The sequence below is a fragment of the Loxodonta africana genome, chromosome 6 (assembly GCF_030014295.1).
Source record: "Loxodonta africana isolate mLoxAfr1 chromosome 6, mLoxAfr1.hap2, whole genome shotgun sequence".
NCBI classification, from domain to species: Eukaryota; Metazoa; Chordata; class Mammalia; order Proboscidea; family Elephantidae; genus Loxodonta; species Loxodonta africana.
Window position 1 is genome coordinate 46,965,767 of NC_087347.1, and position 23,778 is coordinate 46,989,544.

At 38.6% G+C, this 23,778-nt stretch overlaps 1 protein-coding gene across 1 annotated transcript in view; it reads left to right on the plus strand.

The window, feature by feature from the left end:
• Positions 1-23,778, plus strand: part of SATB2 (SATB homeobox 2) — a 195,123-nt gene that overhangs the window by 90,371 nt on the left and 80,974 nt on the right. The window contains exon 5 of the mRNA XM_023542575.2: positions 6,071-6,173. Coding sequence (XP_023398343.1) covers positions 6,071-6,173 — 103 coding nt within the window. The remainder of the gene's footprint in view (positions 1-6,070; positions 6,174-23,778) is intronic.

Below are 23,778 nucleotides of genomic sequence, written 5' to 3' on the forward strand. Positions count from 1 at the left end.
AGGTTTCAATCCAGGAAAAAGTGAGATATCCAATAAGTACTCCTTACCTTAAAGGAGGAAGGTAGATTATTGGCTTTTCAAAAATAGACTTGGTTCATGTGTAAAAGGTGTCTGTTTCTGAAATAATTCTTTCTTATTAACCCAAGCCAAACCATATTAGACATTTCTTCACTGAAGTTTGGTAATTTGAGGAGTGATTCGTGGATAGTACATTTTTTTCTTGACCATCCGGTGGTCTACAGTTCAAAAGAGCAGCCTTGAGGGCAAAAGGAAAGAGTAGAGAGAGGTCCATAAATGGGCAACAATTGTAGCCTGAGGCACATGTATTTAAAGTGAGGGAAGCAATGTTTTAGCTATTCTCCGTTTGGCCAGATGCTTGAAAAGTATAGGTTGTGTTTGTGTGTCTGTGTCCTTATTTTTGACTTCACGTTTTAAAAACATGTTTACATGCTGACAGCCTCCTCCTTTTACTGCCCCCCACCCCCCAGTCACCACTTACAGCTTCTTCCTTTGGCCACATGGACTACCCCAAGCATCCTAATTTTCTATACCTTTGGTACCGCCCTCCATTATTAAATGGTCTTCTCTAACTGCTCCAATATGAAAACATTATGGATATGTGTCTTTCTGTGGCTTATTTATTCTTACTGGAGGAAGAGTTAAGAGATCCAAGTTTTATTTTTGGCTGACAGTTATGCGACCCGCCCCCGCCCAGTCCTCTGTGTTTTGATCCATTAAAATAAATAGAGCTAACAGTGCCTTCCTTATCTCTATTTTAGGCTGTCATGAGGATCAAATGGGATGATTAAAGAGACAATTTTGTTAAATGAAAATTGCAATGAAGATACAATTTGCAAATCCCTGTAGCTCCCAGTGTGCCCCTGCCCCATACTCATGGTCTCTGTGACCCTGGGCATGATTTTAAAATGTTTTTAAAGCAGCTTTACCCCATGGCTATAGTTGAAGTTTTATTGCTAAAAATTCGAGGAATACAATGATTGATTAAAGTTATTGAACTGCAAAGATGTTACTAGATTTACTGTATGATAGTGATACAACTTTGATATAGTCTGCCTTTAGAAATTGACCGTGAGATAACTATTTCTGTCATCCTAAGCAAGCCTTGCCCATTTGGTGATCAGGCCTATGTATAACGTGCCAAAATAATTGGGTGTGAAATCAAGCAGCCAGTTGGGTCAGTAGAAAAAGCAAATTGATTGTGTGTTCATCCACTGACAAGTGTCTGATCAACTATGTGGACAAGTCTCATGGTAACCACTTGTCAACTGTCCCCTTCATTTAATCTTAACTTCATGTATGTAGTGGACATACATACAGTGACATGTTCAACAATTGCTAACTGTCCATTTTGGTTATTTTTGTGCAAGGTTGTTTTAGTTTGGAACTCAGCCTTATGAACTCATGTTGAAAGAGGTTTACACATGACAGCTAGAAGGTGATACCTACCAAGTGGTGATGATATATGACATGATTGCCTGGTTGAGAGGGAACTGACACTGGTTGACTTCACATTTTGTTTCAGGCCATTTATGCAAGTCACCTCACTGAATCCTCTCCGTCCTCTGAGGCCAGCATTGATATCCCAGCTTTACAGATGGGGGTGCTGAGGCTTAGACAAGCGAGTCATTCATCAGCCACTTAAGGGAAGGACTCTCAGATGTACTTCATACTCTAAAGCCCAGAAGTTTTCCTTTCAATTAGAATAGTCAAAGTTTCTAATTCTGACATTGCAGCTCAGAAATGAGGATGGATAGGGATAGTAGAAGGCTGTCAAATGACATTAAATGAATTTTTCATGACAAAGTAATTTCTCCAGATCAGTTTTTTCCCTTTGCAGCACTTAACTGAAGTAGTATTATAATTTCCTCATCTTTAATATGTTACTTAGAACAGCATACTACAAAATAAATAAATAAAACTCATTGTCATCTAGTCAATTCTGACTCATGGCGACCCCACGCGTACATATCACAAAGCAAAATGAAAAGACTGAGAAATGAGCAGAGAAGGTACAAGTTGCTCATTGACTGCATCATGCTTTCTTCCCCACGCGAATGTGGAAAGGGTGCCAGGAGATGTCAGCTTCTCCCCCAACTCTGATGGCCGCTCAGACCGGGGATTTTCCTGCCACTGGCAGGACATGTAATCATTCACCTTGGTTTGAAAATGTGCAGTTTTTATAGCGTGAGTGTGTTATGTACCTGCAGCTTAGCTACTCTTAGTATAAGGTTGCTGTTCAAACATACAAATCCCACTAAGCCAAAGGGAATGTGCTGAAGGATATCTAATTATTTTATCTTTTTTTTTCCTTGGGCGGGGAATGCTCAGGCCCGTATCTTCCCGAGTATATTGTACAAATTGTTTTGTCTTGTGTTGATCGTTTTGCTCTTTCCTATTGACTTTAAATTGCCTTTTCAAAAATAACTTTCAAATATAGGCGGCAAATTCTGTTGTGGCCAGATTAACTGCAAATAAGAAATTGTTGATTTTACTTTCCCCCCATGCAAAAATCTTCATATTTACAATTTCATAATTAATGAAAAACAAGTTTAAAAATTTCCAAGAGTTTCTATAGTTGGGGAGACATGTTAAACATTCTTACTTACCTTAATAGATAGCATTATTCATAAAACAGCTTTATCTGCCTGGGTGGTATTTGTGATTGTGTCTAAGTACCTTAAGCGGGGGTTGCGTGGTTGCTTATTATATGTGTGCCCCCTCCCTTTTTTCTTACAACCCCACCGCCATGCATAGTGTTGTGTGCTTGGTAAATGCAAAGTCGTTTTAATATTAGCCTCAGTAAAACATAATTCCTTTTTTTAAGTGTTAAAAATAACATATCTTCTGGGTTATTTGTATCGGTATTGCTTTATGTTAGTGTGGATACACAAGAGTTGGTTGCCTTATGGATTGAAAAAGTCAGCTCAGATCTCATTCGTTTATCAAAAAGATTGTAAAAGTCCAGTTGTTGGTTATTCTATGACTGTAAAACATAAAAGAACAACACAAAATGAAAAAGAATATATATATTTTTAAAAGCAGGAAATGAAATTAGATCTTTTTTGGCAGAGTGGTAGGCAGGAGGAGTTTAAATCATTACTTATTCCATTTTGCAACAAATGTATCATCAGGTTTCAGATGCTATTGATTTTAAGGTGTCTCCTGATTTCAGTGATGTTAAAATATGAAAAAACGTGGCTTTAAGAAGAATTAAATATGGCAAATAGAGATTCTCTGTACCCCAGGATTTCTGTAGGATGCTGTTCCCTGTAGGGCGAAAGTCAGCATGTACTAGGTCTGTGTTAGCTTCTTTCAACTTTCCATCTAATTAATTAAGCTTTGATTAAAAAAAAAAAAAAAGGACATTAACATGAAGATGACTTTTTATTACGGGTCCAGAGTGTTCTAGTGAGACCTAGTGAGTCAGACTCAGGCTATGAGAACATGGCAGTCTAATTTAGGATTACAGAATGTTCACGTTACTTTGAAACTGGAATAATAAGATATAACATGACCTTTTATATAAAGTATACTCAAGATGTACCTTTTCTGTTTTTAAAGCTCTCTGATAGCAATTCTTATTGGTAAAAGTATTTTGTGTGTGAACTAAGTAGAAAGCCTTGCAGAAAATTAAAAGATGAATAAGATGCCACAAACTCAATAAACATTTCAGGTGTCTAAAGATTCTTATTTCTAGGAAATTGCCTTTATTTGCTACCTAATTTCTTTTCTCAGTTCATAGCTTAAACCTGTTTCTTTTCTTGCCCTATGATCAGTAGAGATAGGAACTCATTATAATAAGATGGGGAAGAGAACAAATGCGATTGAGACTCTGGGTAGCCAACTCCTCCTTTTTAAATAAGTCATGTGAACCTGACTGTAGTACAGGACCTGGTGATGGAGCTCATAGAAGCCCAGATATTCTTTTGCTTGTCACATAGATTGATTGACATTGGCCTTGGCAGTGTCAATGAAGGTGCACCTGAAGCAAGGACAAGGTAGAGAGGATAGAGAGAGGGAAATGTAAATTGTCTTGGTCCAGTGTGATGTGAACTCGTGGCCTCATCTTCTGGGCTAGGAGGAGTTGAGGGACAGCACCAGGCTACACTTGAGTCACTTTCAATTTTAGTCTGTCTTCTAGACCTCTTTAACACTAACTCCTGCTATAGTTATATATCCTATGCCTTCCCAGAGGATAACATTCATGCAAACAACAGAGAGATGACAAGTACATTTGCAGTTATTCACATACACCAGAATGGCTGGTGCATTCTATTATTAGGTTGCTTTCATGTTCAAAATTTTATTATTATGCTATTTCGGTTTAGCATTTTCAAGTTATCTCTGTCCCTTTTCATCTGTTATATTGCAGTGACTCAGATATCCCACATTAGAACTGTGTTAGACACTAAGGAGAAAAAAATGAAGCAGCTATAGTCACTGTCCTCAAGGGTCTCACAGTCTAGGAAAAGGGAAAAGCTCAGTGCAGGTAGGGAGCTAGCCCAGCTAACCAGGAGACAGACTTATTTGGTGGTCAAAGCAGAACCCCGCCTCAGGGCAGTTAGGGTTCTGTTGATGCTCTAAAATAGCATGCAAAAAAAAAAAAAAAAAAAAAAACCATGCAGGGTTTGTTAAATTCAGTGACACACTCAGGTGATACTGTCCCTCAGATTCAAAGGGTTTTCCTTACTCTCTTCCTCCCTTAGAGAACAAAATTGTCATTTAGAGATCAACAACTGAGGGAGGATGACCATCTGCTGTGTAGAAAGGGCCAGAGAAATTTCTGTGAATTGAATTAGGACTCCCTCCCTGCCCCCTGCCTGCAATAATGAACAGTGATTTAAAAAAAAAGAGGCTGATAGGCTCACAGAGGGGAATGTTTTCAATGGGAGTCTATGAAGCACTGTCTGCTGGCATTTGAACCTCCTGGTAAATAACTTGCCATTGCCTTGATTTATTGTTACCTTTTTTTTTTTTTTAATCTCTACTTTGTAGGAATGTCATTACAAGTTCTGAGATTTCTCTGAACTACACTGTGTCTGGGGATAACTTTTTTTTTTAAGATAGGTGAAATTTCAAGACAAGATATAAAACGTAATACAGGTCATTTGGGCCTCTTGAGTTGTTTGTGTGCGTTTGTTTTTAGACAGAATTTATAGAAATAAAATGTATGTGTGAAATGTATACATGTACTATCACAGTTCAAGTGCAAGTTAACATCTGTCACATATGTTGGCCCAAACATGTCATATTGACTGCAAACGTATCTCTGTAGGAAATTTAATTCAAGGTGTGCAACTCTAATTTTAAATTTTCAGTGGTAAGTCAGGTTGTACTCCCCATCTCTTTCTGTTTATCCCCGATTACAAACAAATCAGCTAAGGGGTGACCTGAGGAGAGAGAGGAAGATGAAGAGCCAGGAGGAATTGTGTATTTAAGCATTCAGAAAGTTTGAGCTTTGGTTCATTTTTGGTTGAAACATGGTACAAGTGTTATGTTTAGTTTGCTCTGCTCTAAAATAGCCCTGTTAATTTTTTTCATTTGGTGGATTTTCACACAAGTGCTAATCACACGTTTCTATAAATTATATTAATTTAACTTATTTCCCTAAATGTTGTTCTGCAGTGAGTAGCACGGATGTTCTCAGATTCTTGGCTGGGTAAGCCTGTTGCCGTTGGAAGCGAACAGAAACATCTGAAAGGCATTATTTGGATTATGGATGCTGGAGCATCTGATCTCACCTTTTGCTCTGGTCCTAAATCACAGCTCTCCTTCCTCTTGGCATTTAATCTGTATGACCCTCCCGCTCCCCAATCCCCATCTCTGACATTGCCCCAGGGTTGGCTTTTTGGAGAAAGCACTGGCATCCAACAAATATAAACACAGGTAATCATGTTTGATGTTAAACAGTCAGTTTCATTTGCAGGAGAGTGAGGGTCTCAAGTTTAGAAGACAAAAGAGATTAGTATGGGCTATAACGTACTTGTCCTGGTCCCTAAAAAGGAATACCCATATTATGGAAAAATAACTGTTTTATTTTTCTTTCCAGAGTATGATTTCATCCATTGTAAATAGCACATATTATGCCAATGTGTCAGCAACCAAGTGCCAGGAGTTTGGGAGATGGTATAAGAAGTACAAGAAGATTAAAGGTAAACTGATCGTTTTGTTTTTAAAGCCTATTTTCAGTTGCAAAATGAAGTGTTGGTTCTTTGGAATTCATGCTAATTTTAGATACAGTTTGTATAGTTTTGTACAAAGGTAAGATTCTTATTATTTCCATCATGTGATCCAAATTGGTTCCTTAAAAACTAAGAGGGTATTAGAATGAAAAATAAATTTCTTAGACTGTATATATGAAGTTTGTAGTTTTCACAAGAAATGCATGGGAAGCCCAGAAACTTTAGAAATATTTTGAAATGGTTTATTCCAGATAGGCATGTCTGTTTAAAAAACTCAATCAGCAAGTCATTTCTATTCATATGATAGTGGAAATTTAAATGCTGTCATTTTAGGTTAAATCCTCACAGTTTAACCACTGATCAACATACTGGAATGACAGGTGTGGGATAGCAGTAAATCTTTGGTCAGAAATTGGACTTGATTTTGTGTTTATTTGGAGACAATTCCAGAGCAGTGGTTGAAGCAAAGCTGTTCAGCCAGGCAGACTTGTGTTCAAATCTTTGCCTTCCACTTGCTAGCTGTGTGAGCCGGAGCAAATTATTTAACTTCACCAAGCCTCAATCTCCCCATTTGAACACTGGAAATAACAGCACATTGGTCACTGGGTAGCTGTGAGGACTAAATAAGATAATACTAGCATGAAGTAGCCTCTTCATAAATAATAGCTATATGAACATATTAATAAAAATTGGTGGTGATAGCCCTGGAGCCCTGGTGGGTCAGTGGTTAAAAAGCTGGGCTGCTCACCAAAAGGTCAGTGGTTCAAATTCACCAGCTGCTCTGCAGGAGAAAGAGATGGCAGTCTGCTTCTGTAAAGACTGCAGCCTTGGAAACCCTACGGGTCAGTTCTATGCTGTCCTATAGGGTCACTATGAGTCGGGATTGACTAGATGGCAGTGGGTGTGGTTTAGTTTTTTGATTAGTGATAGTTCTAGTAGTAACACATAAGAAATTGTGTTTGGTCCTGAAAATACAGTTCCTTATGTAATAAATAGCATACTATTTACACCACCCAGCTTTTTATCTGCTTTTGCAAGCACGTCAATGTTGGAAAAATCCTGTTGTTCTCACCTCAGTTCAGATAAATGCTAGTAGCCTCTGAGGGGTTTTAGGGAACATTTTTGTAACATAATAGTTTGGTGTTTGAGGGTCCTTCCAGTCCCTGTTTTGCACTATTATAACGTCATCCATCCTGCTTTATTATTGGTGTGCATAGCCTTGCTGACAGCTCACTGCCCCCATCTGAGGGTCACAGGACAATTTATGGTGGGTAGGTAAATAAAGGATGCATTTATTTATTTGACTACTTGTAGGTTTTCTTTGGGGAGACCGGGTGTCAAAGTAATATTTATTGGCTGTTGAGTGTTTGGAAGCTTGTTTACAAGGTTACCTGCTGAGGAAACGAGCTTTCCATGCCCATTTCTGATTATAAAGGACTGAGAGCATTTTATGCTAGATATACAAGTTATCATATAGGGTCGCTATGAATCAGAATCGACTTGACGGCAGTGGGTTTGGTTTTGGTTTTTGGTATACAAGTTATAACAAAAGTCAAGATGTTGAACTAAAACAAACAAACAAAAACCAAACCCATTGCTGACAAATCAATTTTTACTCATAGCAACCCTATAGGACATAGTAGAACTGTTCCAAAAAGTCTCCAAGGCTGTAAATCTTTATGGAAGCAGACTGCCACATCTTTCTCCCACTGAGCAGCTGGTGGGTTGGAACTGCCTACCTTTTGGTTAGCAGCTGAGCTCTTAACCATTGCGTCACCAGGGCTTCTTAGATGTTGAACTACCCAGGAAAAATTAAGAGCACTGAAAATTGAATTAAGATCCATTTCTTTTCAACATAGTCTAAAATTTTTAGAGCCCTTTAGATTCTGGCTTGGGTATTTGATTTACAATATTACTAATATTCCCCCTTGTATAGGATAAAACATGATTGTGTGATTCAGAATGTTTTTTTTTTTTTCTGTGTTACCAACCAAGTTTTTTTTTTTTTTTAAATAGGATTGCTAAAGTGCTTGAACATATCCTCTTTGGCTAAAAATCAAAAGAATCACGTAGCTTCAAGGTCATTTGCTAGATCTCATTTACTTACTGTTATAAGAGAAAGGAAGAGAGTGTCCTCTTTGAATAGGCTGGAGTATAATTCCAGATTCAGAAAGACTGGAAGCCCTTCACTCTAGTGTTTTCAGAATTGCCACTACAGAACCTGTGAGTGAATGAGTGAGTGAGTGTGTGTGTGCGTGTGTTGTGTCCATACATGCATTCACACACATTTTCTACTTTTCTCCTTTCTCTCTTAGAGATTCAGTTCTTTCAAGCTCTATTTTTTTTTTTCAAGATAGTAAATGCACAGTTAAATTTTTAAGTGCTGTAAAAGCAGACTGAGACCTTGATTCCAATCAGGAGGTCAAGGATCCACACGTGAAGGGGCTGTCAGACACTGTGTACACATGCTGTTCAAAGAGATGGAGCTCGTCATTGCTGCTTGAAAGAGTGTGTGTGGATGTGTGTGTGTCAGTAGGAGGAGAAAAGGGAAGGTTAGGTATGTGTGAAGTAAACACAAGCTGCCGTAAAACAGTTCAAGTGGTGTTGATTCACCAAGCAGGGGAGTGGGAGGAAAAACAAAGAATTCATGACAGGTATAATGGTGTGCAGAAAATAAACAGCCAGAGGAGTGTATTTTATTAACTTTCGACCCTTGGAAAAAAGGAAGTGTTGGACCTATACACGCATGTTTCATTTGATGAAGCTTTTTGTTATGATTAGATGTTGCCGTGGAATTTCCTATCTAGGAGGACCCATTTCATGTGGGAAAGTAGTGATTTTGTTTTTAAAGTTTTTGTGTCCGTCCATTTAAAAAAAAAAAAAAAGTAATGAGTTGCAGGGCTCCCTGGATGGCACAAGAGGTTCAGCACTCAAATACTAGCTGAAAGACTGGTAGTTTGAACCTACTTAGAGGTGCCTCAGAAGACAGGCCTGGTGATCAACTTCCAAAGAGTTACAGCCTTGAAAACCCTATAGAGCACTTCTACTCTGTACACATGGTGGTGGTGTTTGGCGGCGGTGGGGGGGTCACCAAGACTCCAAGGCAACTAACAGCAACCACAGCAGTAACAGTGAATTGCAAATCTGGATTGAGTAGGTAGCGACGCCAGAATTCTCTCTTAGAGATATTCCTGAGAACCCAGGGGTCAGAGTACCATGTCCCTCCTTGCCTCCTCAACCCCTTATTTCCACCCCCAAATCACCAGTTTACATGTGTTGTAGCTGATATTTAGTATAGAAGAAAATCTCAAGCTAACTTACTGATGTCCCAAACGAAATGCAGGCTACATTGTTAAATATGTTTCCTATTACCTGCTAATGTCTGTTTTAATAAAACAGTGGGAACTAAATGGTTACTTCTTAATCAAAACCATGATTTCCTAAATATAAGCTATGTGATTCTGTTACAAATTGCCACATATAGATATCCTAGGTCAAATTTTTTTTCTCTTCTCATAGAAATAAATAAACAGTAAAATAATTATATATTCTGAAAGATCAAAGTAAATATGACTAAAACCTGGCAAAAATAAAAGTCTACCGAAAGGAAGAAAAAAAAAAAAAAAGATCAGATTGCAAATTCTATAGTTAATGCTTAAATAAATATGAGAAAAATGAACAATCAATAATTTGATATCATTAAAAACAGATGTAAAATGTATATACAAATGGAAAGATCTAAATTTTTGAAGTAAACATTTTAATGTGCATTTTTTGAATTTGTTGTTATTATAGCTAAACTATTTACACTTATTCTTGAAAAAGTCCTAAGTTGGTTTGGCTTAGCATGTTAACTTTATTTTCCCTAGTGATCATAGAAAAGCACATTCTGTTTACCTTTATTCTTTAATTTCAAAGACAATCACGGTTGACACAGACATATTTGAGTTAACGTTAGCGTAAATTCCGGGTAAAAGGGGAGACAGAGTTTGTATACTCTTGTTTTAAGGTCCAGAACCATGAACCTGCTTCCCAGGATTTTTTGATACTGAAGAAAATGGAATGGGTGGATAGGGTGGTTTAGACAGCAGTTTCCATTGCTGTTCATCTCGTACTACAATTGCTTCTGGCCTAGATTTTTCGATGTAGAGCCCCTAAGCTCCCAAATGCAAGAAAAGCATATATACTCTATCCAAAAGCAACAAAACAAAACACCAATATTAACAGTTGTTTAATGTCTGGGAGTTTTTAATGTTGGACACAAAGATAATCCATAGAAACGAAGTGATGTTCGTGTGTTACAAGATACGTTTTCAAGAAGTCTTTCTTATGGGTTTTCTCTTCCATTGTGACAGATTTGCCCCATCAGTTTTTCTTTAATAAATTGTACACATTTTATTAAAATGCTTATTTTTAAAAAATCTAACTCTTCTTTTATATGAACTCTATTTAAATGTGAACTTGTTTTATCATTTTTATGAAACTAAATGGTAATTATGAATACAATGCCATCACAAATTATACTCTCTGGCGATCTGCATTTGCAGGGGATCAGAATTAGAAAATGCCCTGACAAAAAACGGTCTTGTATATTTTAAATGTATCCCAATTAAAAATTTATAAGTTAAAGGAAAATAATTTTATATCTAAAGTGTTTTTCATTTGGTACCCCACTCCAAATGAATTATCATATTTGGTTAGGTCAATCTCAAGTATTTAATAGGTCTCAAGAATTAAGGGGTCATTGAAAGTTCACAGGGATACTGGTGGATGTCATAAAATTATTTGTGTCATAAAGTAATACCGTTAGAATGAGTGACCCTAACCAAACCCCCTATTTTGGCCAGAGTGCAAAATTATCCCCATCACTTTCGTTTTCTCAATCATTGCTCAAGCACCCACTGATTGCTGGTTGTCTTAATTTCATTTGTTTATTTGGGTTTATTTTGCAAAATATTAAAAAGCTGGGAGAAAAGAGGATTTTAAAAACTAGTACTACAGTGTAACTTCCTCAAGACCGGCTTATTCTAGTAATCAGTATTTTATCTGACCCTGTCTGATCTAGTCCTGCAAGATCAAACGTCCAGGCCAGCAAGCAGACAGTAAACAAAGCCCAAGAAGGGTTTCGGTAAACACAAAGATTAGATGTTGAATGAAAATTAAACTCCTTGAACTAGTCCTCTGTACTAAAGTGGTTAAGTGGGTTGTGATTAAAAGAAATAAGTAATTATGATCATTATAGCTGAAATGATATAATGTTACCACATTTAAAGCACCTCTTGTACCCGAAAATGATTGTGTCATTTACAAAGTGGTGCCTCAGAGTTGAATAGAGAAATCAATGTTCCACTGACCTGGTTCCATAAGGCAGCCCCTGCTTAGCCATGGTGGTGTCGGTGGTCAGGACAATGCTTTAATCAAGTCCCCGTACTCCTTTCTCTGCTGTTGTTTAGCCCTGATGAGGTAAAAGTAACTTACTTTTGTCTACCTAATTCTTTTGAGTCATGAAAGAAATTTGCTTTTAGCTTTGGATCTAAATCAAGGTGCTCTGGGAAGGAAATTTATCTGCTCTCTGCCCATCTTGTACCTTGTCGAAAGCAATGCCAACATCAAATCCTTTGAAATTTTGTGTAAATATTGAATTTATGGAAATAGAAACATCACTTCCATAACCAATCATTTTCCATTTCATTGGTCTTCCAACATTTGGAATAGCTTTGTGTATTTTCACTGCAACAGTCACTAATAAGTATGCATCAGTCACCTTAGCCTGCCTGGCCCAATGATTGGAAACTGATCGGTTATATCAGCAGGTGGAAGAATGGTGCATGGGAAATGCCTTGGGTGCTCAACTCAGATGCGGGTTAACTCCTTGCTTGGCCCTTAAGAAACTCATTCTGGCTGTATTGGTAGCTGCTTCTTTGGCCTGAATTTGTTCAAAAGAAGTAAAAACAATTGTTTGTCAGCCATGTGGTGTGTAGATTAAAATGAACTGGTGGCATATTGGTTAAAAGCTCGGCTGCTAACCAAAAGGTCGGCAGTTCAAGTCTACCAGTTGCTCCTTGGAAACCCTATGGGGCAGTTCTACTCTGTGTGTCCTGTAGGGTTGCTATGAGTTGGAACTGACTCGACAGCACCTACCAACAACAATCTGCTCATATTTATATGATTTATAAAGCCATTTTAAATACATGTTAAAAAGGGATGGAAAGGGAAGAATGATCTACTTTTTTAGATTCCTCCCTCCCTCTCTTCTTCCCTCTGTTCCTTCCTTCATTCCACTCATCCACTCATGCATCCATCCATCCAGCCAGCCAGCCAGCCAGCCAGCCAGCCAGCCAGCCAGCCAGCCAGCCAGCCAGCGGTCCATCCATCTATCCGTCCGTCCATCCATCCATCCACCCACCCACCCATCCATCCATCCACCCACCCACCCATCCATCCATCCACCCACCTACCCATCCATCCATCCATCTGTCCATGCATCCGTCCATCTGTCCATCCACCCATCCACTCCTTGCAAGAAAATTAGTCACTTATTTATTAAAATTATAGTTATTTACAAAAATAAATTATTTCAATTAAACAAATGTTTAGTGCATACTTCTACTATATACCATCTTCAGTGCTAGAAGCAGTGAGAAGCACCCAGAAACAGTAAGACTGTGCTTCCCTCAATCTAGCAGGGGAGGTGTTCCTGTAAATATATTGTGGCAAATATATAGTTGTGGTATAAACTACTTCCCTGGTAGCACATGGAAAGGTCCATAAATTCTACCCGTTGGGTGTCAGGGTTGAGGAGGGGAGGGTACTAGAGAAGTAGCACATGAGTTATACCTTTAAGGACAAGTAGGGTTCTGCAAGGAACAAAAAAGAGAAAAAGGAACATTTCAGGCAACTGTAAGTTCAAGAGGAGCAGCAGAGCATGGTGTGTTTGGAAAATTATGGATGGTAGTCCTGTTGTCTAGACGGCAGGTACATTTATCATGATGTTGTAATAGATGCCCCGAATGGCTAAGATTTTGATCTGTGAAAAGGAAAGGCAGGGCTTGGCTGGGTGTGCAGATGGTGGTGACAGCAAATATAGGTGAAGGAACAGAAATGATCAGGATCCAGCTATTGGAAGCATTTGTGTTGTAGCAACGGAAAAGAACTTTGGAAAAGTAGAGGCTAGACCATAGTTGACTGTGAAAGCCCTGTTGAGGTATTTCAAGGATCACTGAAGGTTTTTCGACAAGGGAAAAAGATTCTTCTAGTAGCAGTCTATATCTGTACGAGGTATGATGTGCACGTGGTGATATAAGGGTGGGTCAGGAAGGGGTGGTGGCACGTACACCCTGAAGGAAGTAGGCCACATAGACACTGTTTCAATGATATATGGAAGTGAGGCCTTGGATTTGGCTGGCAGCAGTGGGAAAGATAGGAAGTGACCAATACAAGAGATGCAAGCGGAAAAGAGCAATAAGGTTTGGTGAGAGTGAATGGAAAAGAGAAAGAGAAGTCAAAGTAGGAGTCAAGGTTTTGAGCTTAAGTGACTCTTTATGGTTTCGACAGACATAGGACAATATGAATGGAGAGGAAGTTGTGGATACTTCAATGATAGTTGGGCAACTATGTAGAAATGTCCATTAGGCAGTCAAGATGTGGAAGCGGCCGACTAAAGGACAGGACTAGAGAATAGATTTTTGAGTCACTTTATTGGACATGATTGTTGAAACTGTACTAAAGGGGCATTCTGTAAGGAAGCGTGGTTAGAGGACTGGAAGCTTTGAGAGAAGGGTTGTGGGTTAAGAAGATGCGATTAGGGAGAAAGGGAGGTGTTGTGAAGAGGAGTTACCAGAGGGGAACCATTATCAAAGGTGACGGGGGAGGCAGAGGAGAAGAGGTACTTGGAGGCTCTTGTCTTTATCAAATAGGAGACCATAATGACAATGGAGGGAGCCTGTTTCTCTGTAGTTTGAGAGCAAAGAAAATATAGGCATCTACAGAGAAAGAGGAGTCACTGGATGGTGCAAATGGTCAACACACATGGCCTGTTAACTGAAAAGTTGGAGGTTCAGTCCACCCAGAGTTGCCTTGGAAGAAAGTCTTGGCAATCTCCTTCTGAAAAATCAGTTCTTGAAAACCGTATGGAGCACGGTTCTACTCTGGCATGCAGAGGGTCACAACAGACTCAGTGGCAACTGGTATGGAGGAAGGAAGTGGCAAGAAGATAGAGAGAACAGATTCTAATTTTGTGAGGAAAGGATATAAAAGCAGCTAACTGCCACATTAAGGCTTCTTGGAATCCCCTCCCCCCTCACTCCTCAATAGTCAGGAGGAAAGAGGATGGAGCCAGTGGAGGCCAAAGACTCTGAAGAGGAAGAAGAGTGATAAACAAGAGTTCACAAATTAGGGAGGGTTGGGATTTGGGGCACAGATGAAGTTTTCTCTTTGAAAGAAAGAGAAATGGCTATATCTTCTTCAGAGCCTGGGGAAAGGAAAGAGATGGATAAGGAGACAGGTTTTGGAGATGGGGATAGGGAGGTGGGTAAAGAGGGTGAAGGGGAGGGGTGTCATGAATATCTGTGAGTGAAGGAGAGAATGATTGGGATGGGGACTTGGTGATAAGAATACTTAAATAGGTTCTGGAAGGACCTTGTTCGGGCAACAACGAGGGAGCAACAGGAGGGCTCATTGGAGTGATAGAGTTTTTAATGACCTAGGTCCCTTTAGTTCTTAGTTTTTCTCAAACAGTGTGCTTTAGATTTTTCATACTTTAAGATTTCCATTTGTCCTGCACAGAAATAAAACAAAAACAGATCTAGTGCCTGATGAAGAATCCACAGACCTGTGAAATGAGATATTTGGTATATAGACCAGGGAATGTCCAGCTTATATAATGCCTTTTCTGATTATGGTGACATCCTCTTATTTTGGGGAGACTAGCAGATTAAAATCAGATCTTGTTTTTTTCATCAGTTTAAATAAAGATTATCATCTGCTCATCCTCAGAGACAATTTACAAAGTTAAAAGCTAAAAAGCACTTAAATTCTTAAGATGCTTGAAGCTCTTCAGTATAAGTGCTATGTAAGACACTAGGACTAAAATGACAACTACCTAATGGAGACAGTTGCTTGATGAACTATATGCCTGGTTAATGATGGGCTGTTCTGTCCTTTGCAGGAATTTGAGACCCTCTGACCTGGGAGTATTTGACCAAGGGAATGGACATGTGTCTAGAGTTATCTGGAGTACAAGCCAGGCTACAAGTTCTACCTAATATTGAGCCTTTCACGCTGTCACTTTTCTAAGTTCTCTGTTCTGTAGTAATTTCGATTCTTGACTAATCCCCCTGTAAGACCGTGAGGTCCTTGAAGGGACATCTGGGAGTCTCATCCATTTTATGCCCTCCTCAGGGCCATGAGCATAGGGCCTTGAACATTGTGGGTGCTTAAAAATATTAACAGAATTGAATTTAAGATGGATGAACTTATTTGAACTTTATGTACTTAGAACAGTTGTATATTTTTGCACACATTTATATTGTGACTAATGTTATTTGCTTATCTGATCTCTCAATTGAGTAGGCAGCAGTTAACTACAGGAAATCTTTGCTTGTTTAATTCATGTTACACGTGCCCTTGGTAAATGTATAATCTGTTAGGATCATTTTCATTTTATATTAATTAATTGTTGAGCAAAATATTCAACAATAGTCAACTCAAAGGGACAGTGACGTCTTTATTAAGTACAAATTGGAGACCATTTATATAGCCTAAGAAAACATCCATTGAGGTTAATCCAGCTAGTTTATTGAGACTTATTACTTAAAATAGTAGCTTAAAACATAAGGCCTATATGGTCAGTGAGAATGACCAGTGGAAAGGAATGAATCGTGGATTGATTGTTCCCTTAATTAATTTTTCTTCAAGAGGTTGAGTTAAAGAGTTAGTACACATACCATCTGACAAAAGTTGAATGCTTCTAAACAGTAGTGTTATTTTTCTGAAACGGGAATTTTTTTTGTGTTCTATACTGAATTCCCGTCTGAAACATAGTTTCAGATTAAAATAAAGAATAAAAATAAAGATGTTATTAGATATAAGTAGCTTTAGCCTATCCAGAAAGTTCCAGGATTATTTGAAGTGATCAATGATATAAAACTGTGATAGAGCATAGTTTGGAACTAAAGGGACAATAGTCTCTAGTGCAGAGGCTTGAGATTGCAGTAGGGCTAAAGGTGGATAAGGCTCACTTTTTCCATGGAGCATAATTGGACCTGTGAGCTTTTATTGCCAAAGGGACAGAGGTGTCCAGATTCAAGTTGCTTTATTGTAGATATGTATGTTTCTGTGGAGTTTAATATGATGGAAAAAGGAAGTTGATAATAAGGGGAAAATACACCTAAGAAAACCAGTCACATGGTATTCTCACAGTGCCTCCTGGTAGGCCCTTAGCTTATGGGGCTGGAAGCATTTTCCTTCCAAGTCTTGTTTTATTAGGAGTTAACAAGTTGGCTCCAAATATCTTGCTGTAGGCAGAGACTTTGCAAGCAAGTTCTCAGCCCAGAAACAAATTTTCTGTAACAAATTGAGAGAAAAAAAATTTTTTAGGTTTGGTAGTCCTAAAAGACTTAGCCTCCCCCCCTCCCCCCTTTTGCCCTTCAGCTCTTTCAAACTCCTTATATTTTCTGTAGTATATTTAGTGAACTCTTTTGGTAATAGTTTTATTTTTTTTATGGTGTGGGATTTATAGCTGATAGATACTGCATATTAGTCTTGCCTACTGCAAAAATGTCTGTATGTGTTTGTGTTAAGAGAAAAGGATTTTTATATAACTAACTGACTTTGTACCTGCAGTAGGGTGGTTTAGCATTTATCTGTAGCCAGCTCAGAGAGAGGAGTCAAATATTAGCTTGGACCACATGAACTCGCCATTTTTATAGGTCAAAATTTTGTATATCACCAATTTCTTATGTAGTCATCCCTCAATATCTGCAGGGGATGGTTCTGGGAGCTCCTCTACCCCCTTCTCCCCTCCCTCAGGGATACCAAAATCCAAGGATACTCAAGTCCCTTATATGAAAGGGAATTATATTTGCATAAAACGTATGCTGATCCCCCTGTATACTTTAAATTATCCCTAAAAAATACTGAATACAACGTAAATGCCATGTAAATAGTTGTTAATGCTTACACGTGACACTTAATACTTTCTCAGCCTTTGGGGGCTCAAACAACAAGTGCCGGAGAGGAACTGAGAATCTGTGAAATGGTGGGAGGCTTCAGCACGGTATGCCTACGCTTTGCTTCACTCGTGTGGATTCAGCGTAGTGCTCCGTGCGCGGCAAATTCAAGTTTTGCTTTTTTGGAACTTTCCTTTTTTTTTTCCAAATATTTTCCATCAGCTGTTGGTTGAATTTGTGGGTGCAGAACCCACGGATACAGAGGGCCAACTGTATTTCAATCTTACATGAATTAGTTGTGATTGCCCTGGGTTCTCAGGCTATTACCACGTTATGTGAGTGTGCATACCCCGTTTTATTTCTTGTTGGTTACTTATTTTCAAAGAAAGACATTACATTTACAGAGTTTATAAAGAGTACTTACTTGCAAAAGCGTTCCGTGGTGTGATTTATGTCTTTCATCAGTCAGATGGGAGTCCTCGCCGACCACACTCATTTCTGGAGAAAGTTTTTTTTTTGTTTTTTTTGTTTTTGCTACAAGTAAAATAACAGAATGGGAGATGCCTGAAGATTAATACAGTCAGTATGAATTTGTGTTACAGGTGACTAGGACAAATTGCTAATAGCTAACTGACAAAATAGGAATTAAGAGAAACTGCGTTTTTATTGGCAAATAAAAATGCATTAGACATCATGGGCAAGTGTAATAGGCCTATCTCTGTGTACCAAACAGTTCAGTTGTCTGCAGCAAACGTATAGATGGAGTTTTTCAAAGCTAATATTGTTCAGTACTGTGTCTCTAGGGGTGGCTTTGTTTCTGAAGCGTAATAGTGATTAGTAAATATTCATTTTATGAATTAAAAATGGATCAAACAAATGTGAGCAATTCTGCTGTAGTGATGAAGCCAAATCAACTGTTGAGAAATCAGTGACTCCATCACTTTTTAGAACTGGCTAGTCTTTCAGTCTATGTGGCATGAGACAGTCTTCCAGGAAACATCAGGTTGAGTCCCCACCGCCCAGACAAGCCATCTGAATGGCCATCCGCTGATCTTATTACACATGCATGTACGTGCCACACGTGCTCATGCATGCACACATGGACACAGAAAGCAGGACTTACCTGTAGTAAATATGATCAGTCCTGGCCGAAATCCTAAAACTATTAATATCATATATCCCAAAATGGCAAGTTTAGCATAAACAGTAAAACACAGGCTTTAGGGCCTTAAAGACATAGGTTTGAAATCTGATTCTTACTTTTATAGGTTTGTGACATTAGTTTTTCTAAGTTTCTTCTATAAAGTGGTGATGATAATACCTATGTCATACATACATACATACAATGTTGTGAGAATTAAATCACTGTGCCGTGGTTGCGCAGTGGTTGAGAGCTCAGCTGCTAACTCAAAGGTCGGCAGTTTGAATCCAGCAGCTGCTCCTTGGAAACCCTATGGGGCAATTCTACTCTGTCCTATAGTGTTGCTATGCATCAGAATCAACTTAACGGCAACGAGTTTGGTTTTTTTTGGATGTATAGAATTTAGCTTAGTGCCTCAGCTACTGTATAAATGGTAGGGCTTTGTAATACCTGAACTATTAACACACTCTGAAAGAGGTATATTAGCAATACCAAAAAAAAAAAAACCCCACTGCCATCAAGTCGATTCCGACTCATAGTGACCCTATAGGACAGAGTAGAACTGCCCGATAGGGTTTCCAAGGAGTGCCTGGCGGATTCAAACTGCTTACCTTTTGGTTAGCAGCCGTAGCATTTAACCGCTATGCCACCAGAGTTCCCATTAGCAATACAGATATGAATATTCCTGCACTTATAAGGGAACTTTTCTTTACACAAAATCCATTGAGAAATACTTTGAAGCGTTTAGGCCTAGAGAATTTGATTTTGAGTTATGCAGAGAAAAAAAAAGTTTCCACTGGCCATGTGTTTATTCTCTTCAGGAGGCTGAAGCCAGCAACCCTAACCATTTTGCATATTTGAAATGATTACCTACATTTGGACAGCTATATGACCTTGAACTAGATATCTAACTTCCTTGGTATCAGACAAGATCATTGTCTTTGAAATTGGGCTCCAAGGTGTTAGGGTTGAGTTGGGAGCAGGGAAGGTGGGGTGGAGGTTTGAAAATCCAAGGCAATCATATGCTCAGGAATATCTTTTTTCTGTGCTTAGAAATTATTCATTTGACTGGCAACTTTCTCATCAAGAGTGCTAAAGGCAAGCCTGTATTACCTTTGCAGAATCACTTCCAGAGTACATTCTGACGTTGGAGGAGTCACAGAGAAATTGTGGTGTTCTTTTTTTGCCTTGTATTTGACCTCTATTTTTCTATTCAGGGTTTCCAGAAGAGGTTCTGGGGAATACTAGAGCATTATCTTATTAAGGAATCCATTAGCACTCATTCATGCTAATCCATTTACATTTGCGTAAGCATCTTAATGGCCTAAGGAAAGATCCATAGACCAGAAATTCTGGAAATTTTAAAGCCTTTTACCCAACTCATTGCTTCCCATTCATTACAGCTATGGACAAACCCCAGGATCTATTCCACAAAAGCAACTGTGTTAAGGTTTGAATAAAAAAAAACCCAAAAAACAAAAAACTAGGACCATGCTTCTGGAAATGTTATCAGCCTTCTTAGCAGTATTAATAAACTTGTAAGAGCACTACTACAACCTGCTAAAGCCACTGTATGAACTTCTGTTGTTCTTGTAGTGGGGAATTTTGTGAAGAAACATGTCTTAGGAAAGTCAAACTCTTGGTAAAGAGGTGAGAAGCAAAAGCATGTATTCTGAGAAAGGGAATTGTTTTCAACATTTTAGCAACCTTACCCTTTAAGATGCTGCTAGATAAGTAACCTGGAGGACTGCTTAAAGACCAATTCAATTTCTGATTTTACAGATAATCCCTATTTAGAACCCACTCCTTAAAAAAAATGCCAGTTTGCACCTTCTTCCACCTATCCTATGCCATCTTGCTCTGATTGGCAGGCATCTGTACCAGTCAGGTGCTTTTCATCTTGCTCAAAAATCCTCATGGGAAGCTATACTTTGGGGAACTTGGTAACTGGAGTATATTTTGAGTACTGAAATTCTACTAGGTCTACTTTTCATAGCATCTATTGCAAATGTTGTTTTAGGTGCCATCAAGTAGATTCCAACTCACAGTGACTCCATTTAACAGTAGAATTGCTCCTCGACTTGACCACCACAGTTTTTGTTTTTTTAAAATCTTTACAGGGAGCCACTGGTTTTTGTGTTTTTTTTTTTTTTAATCTTTACAGGGAGCAGATCACCCAGTCTTTCTCCCATAGAGCAGCTGGATGGGCCCAACTGCTAACCTTTTGGTTAGTGGCAGGGTTCTTAACCATTGTGCCACCAGGGTTCCTGCTATAAAAAAATAGACACAATAAAAATAATGAAATCTAACGGAGAATAAACCAGAGAGAAAAATTATTATTTTTAGAAATTAGGGTATTTCTGATACTTATTCATTCCCTGGAAAATAAAAAATAAAAGCCAGCCTTTAAACATTTGCTTTTTAAAATACTGTAGAATGCTTGCCGCCTTCACGTTGGTTGATGTAAATTATATGCATTTAAATGTATTTTATTCCTTAATTTAAAAAAATTCACATTCATTTTTTAAACTTAAAACTTATTATGTAGCATTTTCTATAAATTTATTTTCAAGAGTTTTTTTGATTACATGATTTTATTCCCCATCTATTCATCCATCTTCTATCTCAAAGGTCAGAATATGAACTGTTAAGCCCTGTGTGGGCTGAATAGCAACATATTCCTTCATATACTGAGAGACATGCAGTTCTATTTTGATAATGAATTCCCTTAAACTTCAGGGATTTATTTTACAAAGTGAACTGATGCAATATGGTATAGTTAATTGAACCAAAAGAAGAGATAGCAGTTCTTTAGATGGCCTTTTGGAAAGGAGCAACCATTGGTTAGAATGTCCTAATCAGGAAAATTTGGTCTGGGAAGCTTAATATCTTCATCATAATTGTACAGATATCCTGAAATTTATAATAGGCCTTTAACAAAGATCTTTTACATAATAATACTGATCATCTGTGTTAAGGTTTGCATAAAAAACTAGGATCATAGTTCTGGAAATACTATCAACCTTCCTAGCAGTGTTAATAAACTTGCAAAAGCACTACTACAACTACTGCTAAAGCCAGTATATGACATTACAGCTCTGTGATTAAATAATATCTTCCCCATGGCAAGACTGAGGTCCAGAGGATCGCCAGTTTGCTTAAGATACCACAGCTAATAAAAGGTAGAGCTTAGACTTAAATATAGCTTTGTAATGCCAGGTCCAGTCAATTCTTTTACAATATAACATGATCATCAGTAAAAAGTACAATGAGTCACTGAGAAAAATTTTTAAAAAGTGTGTAGATACATGTGTAAGATAATGAATATTCAGTAAGATTAGATCCTGAATGTCATTAAAGATTGTTGCTGTTGTATGCCTTCGAACTGATTCCGACTTATAGGGACCCTATAGGACAGAGTAGAACTACCCCATAGGATTTCCTAGGCTGTAATTTTTACAGGTGGCGCCCTGGTTGCTCAGTGGTTAAGAGCTACGACTGCTAACCAAAAGGTCAGCAGTTTGAACCCATCATCCGCTCCTTGGAAACCCTATGGGGCAGTTTTACTCTGTCCTACAGAGTCGCTATGAGTTGCAATCAACTTGATGGTTACAGGTTTGGTTCTTTGGTTTTTAATTTTTACGGGAGCAGATCACCGGGTCTTCTCTCCCAAGGAGCTGCTGGTGGGTTTGAACTGCTAACCTTTTGGTTAACAGCTGAGTGCTTAACCATTGTGCCACCAGGGCTCCTTAAAGATAAGAGAAAAAAGGAAATGTGACAGTTATAACTGTTTGATATAATCTAAAAAAAAAAAAAAAAGAACACCCAACATAAAAACAAAGACAATATGGCACAGTGATTCTCAAATTTTAGAATGCCTCAGAATCAACCTGGCAGCAGGGACAGATTACCCAATAAGCCCGACTCATAACAACCCTATAGGACAGAGTAGAACTGCCCCATAGGGTTTCCATGGAGCCACTGGTGGATCTGCACTGTGGACCTTTTGGTTAGCAGCCGAGCTCTTAACCATTGTGCCACCAGAGATGTGGTGAAACCCATGTGAAATTGTGACTTACAGATTAGCAGATAAATACGCTCAAGCCCATGTGTACCTTGCTTTTACTGGTTAATCCATCCCTGCCTGGCAGTTATAAATACCTGGTATAATTTCAAAAGACAACGCTGTAATAACTTCAGAACTTCTTTCCCTTACTTGACCTAGAAACGTCTCAGCCCCTCTTGCCTGATAGTTCCTCAAGCCACGTCCTGTTGGTATACTTGTACTTGAAGCCAGGATGTCATTCCTTCCCAGGCACTTCCCAGTCCACAGTTTCTCCTCCATGAGCACTGCAACAGTAGAATCAAGTTCACTGTGAATTAAATTGCAGCTCTGATTTAAAGCCCTGGAAGCAGTTGTGTTTTTAACTGCTCTTTAATAAGTAAGCATTTTGGCTTCATCTAGAATATTTTCTATTATGTATGTAAATATTGCTTTTACGATCAGAGGCAGCATTGCTTTTTATCCTCTACTTTTTTCAAGATTTTTTCGCCAATGCTGAATATCTCAGGAATAAAATGGGTTCTTAGAACCAACATGTTGACTTTGGTCTTGGTTTAACTTAAGACAGATTTTACGTGATGTTTTCCATCGCAGAGTGAAAAAGCAAAAACACTAGGCTGCCAAGTCTGTGTTTCAGCCATTGTGATTAGTTTCTGATTATGAAAATAAGAAGAGAGAGAAAAGAGAGAAACGGAAAGAAAGAAAGGAAGGAAGGAAGAAGGGAGGGAGGGAGAGGGAAGAAAGGAAGAAGGGAGGGAGAGAGAGGAAAGGAAGGAAGGCAGAAAGGAAAGAAGCAAGGCACACGCCCATGCCCAGGCTCAATTTTCAGATGGAGTCTGGCACATTCTGATTGCTTGGTCATGAGTGGTGGTGTTGTCGTTAGGTACCATCTATTTGGTTCCAAGCCGTAGCAACCCTGTGTACAACAAAACTAAACATTGCCCAGTCTTGTGCCATCCTAACAATCCTTGCCATGTTTGAGACTGTTGTTGTAGCCACTGTGGCAATCCATCTCCTTGAGGGTCTTCCTCTTTTTCATTGACCTTCTACTTTACCAAGTATGATGTCCTTCTCCAGGGACTGATTCCTCCTGATAACATGTGCTAAATACACGAGACAAGTCTCGCCATCCTCGCTTTAGGGAGCATTCTGACTGTGCTTCCAAGATAGATTTGTTCTTTCTTCTGGCAGTCCTTGGTGTAT